The sequence below is a fragment of the Ochotona princeps genome, chromosome 2 (genome assembly GCF_030435755.1).
Source record: "Ochotona princeps isolate mOchPri1 chromosome 2, mOchPri1.hap1, whole genome shotgun sequence".
In the NCBI taxonomy this organism is placed as follows: domain Eukaryota; kingdom Metazoa; phylum Chordata; class Mammalia; order Lagomorpha; family Ochotonidae; genus Ochotona; species Ochotona princeps.
The window spans coordinates 112,335,969-112,344,498 of NC_080833.1; the positions used below are offsets into that span (position 1 = coordinate 112,335,969).

At 36.3% G+C, this 8,530-nt stretch overlaps 1 protein-coding gene across 1 annotated transcript; it reads left to right on the plus strand.

Moving 5' to 3' along the window:
• Positions 1–263: 263 nt before the first annotated feature.
• Positions 264–4,819, plus strand: LOC101533578 (olfactory receptor 10R2). Its single transcript, XM_058656065.1, has 2 exons — positions 264–287; positions 3,845–4,819. Exons 1-2 carry the CDS (start codon positions 264–266, stop codon positions 4,817–4,819), a joined length of 999 nt encoding a protein of 332 aa, XP_058512048.1.
• Positions 4,820–8,530: the final 3,711 nt, after the last annotated feature.

The window sequence follows — 8,530 nt, forward strand, 5'->3', positions numbered from 1 at the left end:
AGGACCCTGACGACTCAAAAACAGTCTCCTGTTTCCTCTTCTCAGTTCAACATGAGTGGAGATTCCTCCTTGCAATTAAAAGTAGCTATAGCTTCCAACTTTGAATGAAATCATTTCTTTTAATTTCTTCAGATTCTAGTAGAAGAAACTACTGAAAAAATTGTGTTGCAGTTTATTTATTTTTCTTTTCAGACACACTGATTTTCTTCAGAGACCATAATTCTTTCTCCACAGAATTCACAGTTATATCAAAAGTACCAGCTATGAGAACCCAGGAGCTTGAAGAGGTAAATAAAGCTAACATTCCATTAAAGATGTTGCAAAATAAAGTATCTGGCCTATGGACTTGTGTATTTTGTAGCATAATTCTATTTGCAAATCCAAGCAGCATGAATGTGAACCTACTTGCACATAAACTGAAATAAATAATGCATTTCAATTTCTTCAACAATTTAAATTTCATTCATGTATACCTATTTAAAAAGTGCAGGCAGGCAGATTTCTCATCTCTTGTTTCATCTTCTAAATTACTTCAACACCTATAGCTGAGCCAGGGCCAAGCTAGGAGTCAAGAATTCAGTCCAGGTCTCCCATGTGGTGGCAAGGATCTCCTAATACTTGCACTATCACGTGCCTTCTCCTAGAGTGTACACTAGCACTAAATGCAATTGGAGGTAATTCAGACATTGTGCTAGCATCTCAGTGTTGGCCCAAACTGCTCCCCTCTCCCAAACCAAATTCACTTTAAATAAAATCTACTCAGATTCTATATCTTTTGAATAATCCATTTGCTTCCTCCCCTGCTATCTATTTAGATTTCAACATAGCTAATGATCACTCAGTTGGTTCTAATATGTTTAATACTCATGCCTACCAACTTTAGGAACAAGAAAGTGATAACACAGAGAGGTTAAGTGAATTGCAGAAGGTAGTACTGTGGGATCCAAATGTAGTTACCTGTCTCCTGAGTCTTTACTGTCATTACTATACCACACTACTGCCTTTTTTTTTTTTAAGATTTATTTATTTTCATTGGAAAGTCAGATACACAGAGAGGGGAGAGACAGAGAGGACGATCTTCCATCCAATGACTCATTCCCTAAGCAGCTGCAACAGCCAGAGCTGAACCAATCTGAAGCCAGGAGCCAGGAGCCTAGTCTGGGTCTCCCACAATGGTGCAGGGTCCCAAAGCCTTGGGCCATCCTTGACTGCTTTCCCAGGCCATAGACAGGGAGCTGGATGGGAAGCAGGGCTGCCGAGACTAGAACCGGCGCCCATATGGAATCCCGGGTGTGCAAGGCGAGTACCTTGACCGCTACGCTATCACGCTGAGCCCCACACTACTGCCTTTTAAAATCCAATAGTCTTATCTTGGAGTGTGACTTTCAAAGTTCCTTACTATCAGTGCATCTTTATCCAGAAATCTTTTATAATAGGTTGGATTTTCAAAATGCAATTCTTGGAAAATGTTGGATAACTATATTCAAGGATCTTGAGGACACTTCACTCAACTTCTTCGATCAACTTACATCCTATTGATAATCCTATCAGTACACATGAATTTTTCTTTGATTTATTTGTTCCCATTATATAAATCACTTGTTTGTGCCCGATTTCTTGGTTAGGCTTTTAGTCATTTTCTACTTTAATGTCTAATTGCTTTTTGTAAGCATTCATGTCAACATTTTAAGGTATTTATTATTTCAGATTGTGTTGTAATTTTTTTCGAAAGCTTATGGTTTTACTAAATGTTGTTAAACATTTATAAATTGGTAGATATTTGAGTATATTTATACTTGTCATAATCGTTTTTAGTAATGTTATCCTGGACATTTTCAGCAGTCTTGTGTGTGGACAATCTTGACTTCTATTTGATAAACTACCAGCAATGATTTTTTTTTTTAAGACTTATTTCACAGCCTGGGGAACAGAGCTAATGGCTGAATAGTGGGCATTTTGAAATTATGGAGAGTAGATTTTAAATTTTGCCTCAGTGTTGCGTATACAAGCAGATAAATTATGTTAATCATATTGATTCAATTATTTCGCATAGTATTAAGGATCCCAACATAAATCAAATATGCGATATCATAGACAGATGTACAACTAAACCTGTCAAAACCGGTTTTCTAAACTGACTAATGTTACATCTCTAATAACAATACATGGAGGTTCCCTTCTCCACATGCTCAGTAGCATCATCCATTGTCCATCATGTTGATACAGCCATCATAATGTAGGATAGCCATCACTGCAAGGTAGTTTCAGCATATTTTTATAATAAGCACTAATGTTTAACACCTTCTCATCTTTATTATTCATTGAAATACTTTATTTCAATGTTTAGACAAAATTGCTCCATTTTGTCTGAGTGCTACTCATTATTTAGTGCTATGTTATTTACATATTTTGGACACAAATCGCTATCTATGCTTTGAAAATACACATTTCCTATTTTGGAGCACCTCAAACTTTCAAAATTTTATTTTTGAAATTATTTATGTATCAATTCTCAATTCTGTCTAGTGATTTTTTTTGTATACTATGAATAAATGTAATACTATCTTATTTTATCCTGAGAATTGGTTCTGAAATTAGAAAGCAGATATCCTCCATATTTATATTTCTTTTTCTAATTATTCTGGCTAATTGATTCTTCTCTCTATTAAATCCAAAGTTTATACTATTGGTCTTTACAAGTAATGTCTGTTGGTGCTTTTTAAGAAATATGTTGAATTTATAAATCCATTTAATAAAAATTACCTCTTTATTGAATATTTCATCTCATTAATATTTCACATGCTTCTTCATTTTCTCAAATACTTTATTTCTCCCAACGTTGTTGACCAAAGAAATGCAAATCTCAGAACAAGCAATGTTTGATAGTTTTCTGGATCTTTGGACTTCCTTTATTAAACTTAACACAAAGTATATCATGCTATAGCAAATGATATTACTTTCATAATTTTATTATTGAAAGGTATGTTGTTCATTGCAATGTATAAGAAAATGAGTCTCAAAGATGCCTGCGCTCTATTTCTTAGAGCTAGGAATATATTAGATTCTTGAAAAGGGGGTGTTAAGATGGCAAATGAGGGGCAGGAGAAAGTTTAGCAATTAACATACCAATTGAGTTCACAGAAAGTCTGAAATGCATTACTGGCTCTGGGCCTCTGTCTCAGTCCAAACCAGTGGTAGGGGCACATAACCCACACCTGCATCTGTCTCAGATAAACGACAAAGAAGATAACAGATGCAATCAGTTTGCCATAAAAAGAGACATTATCCTGCAGGCCTGATATAATACAATCTTTTAATAACTGAATCAGAGTGTCAAAGTGAGAGATGTCATTTTGTTTTAATTTTTAAAAAAACAGATTATTTTTATTGGAAAGGCAGACTTACAGAGAAAAGAGAAACAAAGAGAAAGGTCTTCTGTCCACTGGTTCACTCCCCAAGTAGCTTCAACAGGCTGGAGCTGAACTATTTGGAAACCAGGAACCTCCTCCAGGTGCCCCATGTGGATGCAGGGTCCCAAGGCTTTGGGCAATCCTCTGCTGCTTTCCCAGGCTAAAAGCAGATAATTGGATGGGGAGTGGAGCAGATGGATATGAACTGACACCCATATGGAATCCCAGCATTTGCAAGGTTAGGGTTTAGTCACTAGGCTATGGTACATGGCCTTATTTAATTGGCTCTTAATATGACGGAAGAGGGCCATGAATTAACGAACATGAGAAGTCACCAGAAATTAGAAACTGCATGTTAAATGGTTGCATTATTCCATGGCACCTGCAGAAAGGAGTTCTGTGAATATATTTAATTTCTTTTCTTTTCTCTGTAGGTTGTAGTAGCAAACATCACCATTGTCACTGAGTTCCTGTTGCTGGGTTTTTCGAGCCTTGGTGAAATTCAGCTTGCCCTGTTTGTGGTTTTTCTGTTTCTGTATTTAGTCATTCTTAGTGGCAATGCCACTATAATCAGTGTCATTCAACTGGATCAGAACCTCCACACACCAATGTACTTCTTCCTTGGCATTCTCTCAACATCTGAGACCTTTTACACGTTTGTTATATTACCCAAGATGCTGCTCAACCTGCTGTCTGTGGCCAGAACCATCTCCTTTACCTGTTGTGCCATTCAAATGTTCTTCTTCCTTGGTTTTGCTATTACCAACTGCCTGCTGTTGGGTGTGATGGGCTATGACCGCTATGCTGCCATTTGTCATCCTCTGCATTACCCAATGCTTATGAGTTGGCAGGTGTGTGGAAAATTGGCAGCTGCTTGTGGGATTGGTGGCATCATAGCCTCACTGACAGTTGTAAATCTAGTTTTCAGTCTTCCTTTTTGTAATGCCAACAAGGTCAACCACTACTTCTGTGACATCTCCCCAGTCATTCGTCTGGCTTGCACCAATACAGATGTTCATGAATTTGTCATATTCATTTGTGGAGTTTTGGTACTCGTGGTTCCCTTTTGCTTTATCTGTATTTCTTATCTCGGCATTCTGAGGACAATCCTGAAGATCCCCTCAGCTGAGGGCAAACGGAAAGCCTTTTCCACCTGCGCCTCTCATCTCACTGTGGTTATTGTTCACTATGGCTGTGCTTCCTTCATCTACCTGAGGCCTACAGCAAACTATGTGTCCAACAAGGACAGGCTGGTGACAGTGACATATACTGTTGTCACTCCTTTACTCAACCCCATGGTCTATAGTCTTAGAAACAAAGATGTTCAACTTGCTATCCGAAAAGTGCTAGGAAAGAAAGGATCTCTGAAATCAGAAAATTGGGGAACCAGTCACAGGCATCCTAAATAAACATCTGCTGGGGTCTTTGCTGCTTTACTAAAGTGCTTGGAAAGACAATGAAAGATGATGAATGTGACCCTGTTCCCCATACAGAAAACCCTAATAGTATCTCAGACTCCTGGCTTTGGATTAAACCCAGCTATAACCGCTGAAACCATGTAAGGAATAAAAGAGTGAATGGAAGACTCTCTCCCTCTCTCTTTGTGTCTCTCCTTCCTTCCCCTCTTTGTGACTGCCTTTCAAATGAATACATAAATCCCCAAAGTCCATAATTTAAGTATTTTTGATTCTCTAATAAATGATGCTGTCTATAGTATGTGCATATTTGATCTGCAACTGGTTCATTGGAATGATAAGACTCTAAGGTAATACACATTTTTCTGTCTTTGAACTCTCTAGAGTGTCTTGCAAGCTAATGTTTTTCACTTTCTCAGATGGAATGCCAGGGATATCCTCAAATGCTCAGTTCACTGTAATAATCAGAAATCTAAATTCCAGTTAAATAAAATTGTTCTTCCTTTTCGTGATGATTGTCTTTAGATCAGCAAGCCTACATTGTAGTTAACAGGAATAGAATTTATTTTAGCTCTGTTGGCAGTGACTTCCACTTACTTTAATAAGTGATCTCATAAGAATTACACTGGTATTAGTATTCCATATGTAAAAAAAGTGGTATGTATGTGCATGAATGTGGTACTTACAGATGGAAGGAAATGCTAAAAAGTTAGATGTAAAATCAATAAATATTTTAAAGTAAAAAAACTGAAGCAAATAAAAAATTACAGAAGGAATTTGTACTTCTGATTGAAAAGAGAAGAATCGCCCTAGAGAGGAACGCAGCAGTGACTGGAGGAATCCTTTGATGATTGCTGTTATTCTTTGGCCTGGTGTGCTCAGCACTTTGCAGAAGTTGCACACTGACAGTGCCTCATGTGACGAACTGCCACAGTTTCTGGATAATTTCCCATTAGAAATTTCTATAACACTTCTTGTTATAAAATTCAAGTGCTCTGAAAGCTCGTAAAGTTACTTATTAATTATGAAATTTTACCACTTTCCTGGGTCACATTTCTTTAGGATTACATGTTGGGAAATATCCAATTTAAGTTATGCCAGGAAGAATAGTTTTCCCAGTTGACTAATATCTAGTTGAACAAAAAGATTGAGCACCCTTGTGACCTGTGGCCATTAGCAGCACAGACATCTTTCTCAAAACTACAGCACCTCAGAGCAGTAGACGTGCTTCCAGTTTCAGATTTCTCGAATATATTGGAATCCCAATCTACTCTATCCCTTTATCTCTAGGGAATGCATACTAAAGTCTCAAAATAGTTATTACGCCTTTGGGAAAACGAAACAACATAATATCTTCTAGTTTCCTCAAAGATTATGGTTTCTGCCTATTTTTAAGAGTGGTTGGTATGTTTTTACCCCACAGCTTTTTTTTATCTCAAGTCAAATGTCTTATGGATAATCATCTAGTTCATTATAAATGATGTATAACACATACACTTTTGGAGAACCTGTTGAGACTTTTGTATCCCATATATGAAATTGTCTTAATGCACATATAGGATGGTACGCACACCTTAAGGAGTTTGGGAAATATCTCAGTCCGTTCTTTCACCCAAATCATGAGAGTATTTTTTGTTGCTGGTGGTCAAAATCTTTTACATGCTGTAGCTCCACTTTTATCATCGTATCTTTAATTCTTACACGTTCAAAATTTTATCACATTTTTCCTAATGAGTTGAAGCATTATTTGAATTTCCATGTGACAGGTTTTACATATCTTATAATTTTGTTCTGGGTCAAGAGAAATGAATTAATATATGTATTGCTAACATCTAAATCTCTTTAAAATATTAACTGTCAAATTGATATTACATTTCAGAGAAACTCATCATGGCATAATTAAAAATCCTTGTAAGATTAGCAATTGCAATTCACACTTATTAAAACAATTGGCCAGAGCTATTGTACACTCTAGAATTTAGTCTGGATGAATAATGGGTGAGTTTTAAGACAATAGGCTTATGCTACAGAAAGTATGATAATTAAGCAGGAAGCTCCATGAATGCACTTTAAATGCAACACTTGAATCAGCTTTCAAGAAATGTGCCCAAGTTTTATGGCAAACACTAGTATTTGAAACATTTATGCAATCTCCTATCATTAATATAACTTTGAAAAATTGCCATCTTTTATTTTTTAGATATTTTTTTATTCATTGATTACATTGTATTATGTGATACAGTTTCATTGGAACTGGGAATCACCCCACTCCTCCTCCCGCCCTCCCCCCATGTGGAATATTCCACCTTATCTTTTAAAGATCTCAGTTCCTGTTGTCCTCTTGGCTTGTCTGCTTCTTGAACGCCTTCCATATTACTAGAAACATGGAAAATTTGGAACTGTGTTTAAATAGCATATATGATATTGGTTAGGAATATGCTGGTTGTACTGAAAAATAATTTTCATAGATAGCAATATAATCATGTTTACTGTTACCAGATGACAGTCATCAGTACTTACATGGACGGTAAAATATCGACCTGAATTTGACATAGGGAGTGTCACAAGTCAGCTCTTAGGACTTGTCCAGAGATGGCCTGGATAGGAATCAAAGAGTTTCTTATCTCTAAGTGCCATAATGTCCTTGTATCCATTGTATAATTCTGTATGCTTTCAAATGCCCTTTCTTTTCACTTCTTTAATAAAATATTTCCTGGTTTCCATTCTTCAACACTCCATACAAATTTAAGCCAAATGTATGCTTCTTTATTGACTTTGATTTCTTCAAGTGATGACCTAAACTTGTCTTTTTTTTTTTTTTTACTAGATTATCAGCAATGTAAAAAGAAGTATTTTCTCACACTCACATGTTGAATCCTCCCATTGTTATCTGTTTTCCTGCATGGTAATCAGCATGTAATGAAAGATTAAGAAATACTTACTAATTTTAATTGAGCAAATGGCTCTTCTATATGCTTTAGAAGAGCATATTAAATTGTAATAATGTATTGTACATCTTATGATCACAATGACATTCATTTAGTTTGCTCTTACATCTCCAATTTGAGGAGAACTTATGAGGACACCTTGCTGTGTTTTACATAATATCTACAGGGATCTTGACCAGAATTGAAGGTTCTGTTTCCAATGATGGGTTATTTACAAGATTGCAAGATTGTGCTGGATAAGGACTATAAACTGTGAAATTTATTTCATCTGTGTGATGCTTTCTATGGAATTCCTTTGAATTTTTTAGTGACATTCAAAGTATAAATATCACAATACTATTATAATAATATTTAAAATACATAATAATTACAGTACAGAAAATACATTAATTTATTTTTGTTGATGCTTTACATAGTTGATTAGGGTGCGAGTACTAAGGACTAAAGCAAAGTGGGTGAGAGCATTGTTCTGGATTCTATTTTCCTTCCTGTATGTGGGGCAAATGGGGAGATAAGCAGAGAAGCCACATTGAGCTGCCCAACCTCCTCTGTACCCTAAGATGGGGTACAGCCACTTACTGCCATTCCAGGTTCCTGGATGTGGGGCATACTCCAAGGGTTTTGCTCAAGTGCATTTGATAGTTCTACAATTCTGAATTACTGTTTATCTCACCACCCCAAGCAGGATGAAATCTCTTGAGAATTACTGCTAACATAATCTACCTTAGAGTGTCCATTTTCTCAGATATTTGCTGGG

Excerpts from the sequence above, each read along its gene's own strand:
- LOC101533578 (XM_058656065.1), top strand. The coding sequence starts at position 264 with ATGAGAACCCAGGAGCTTGAAGAG. Across the intron at positions 288-3,844 it reads GAACCCAGGAGCTTGAAGAG|GTTGTAGTAGCAAACATCAC; the intron begins GTAAATAAAGCT and ends TTTTCTCTGTAG.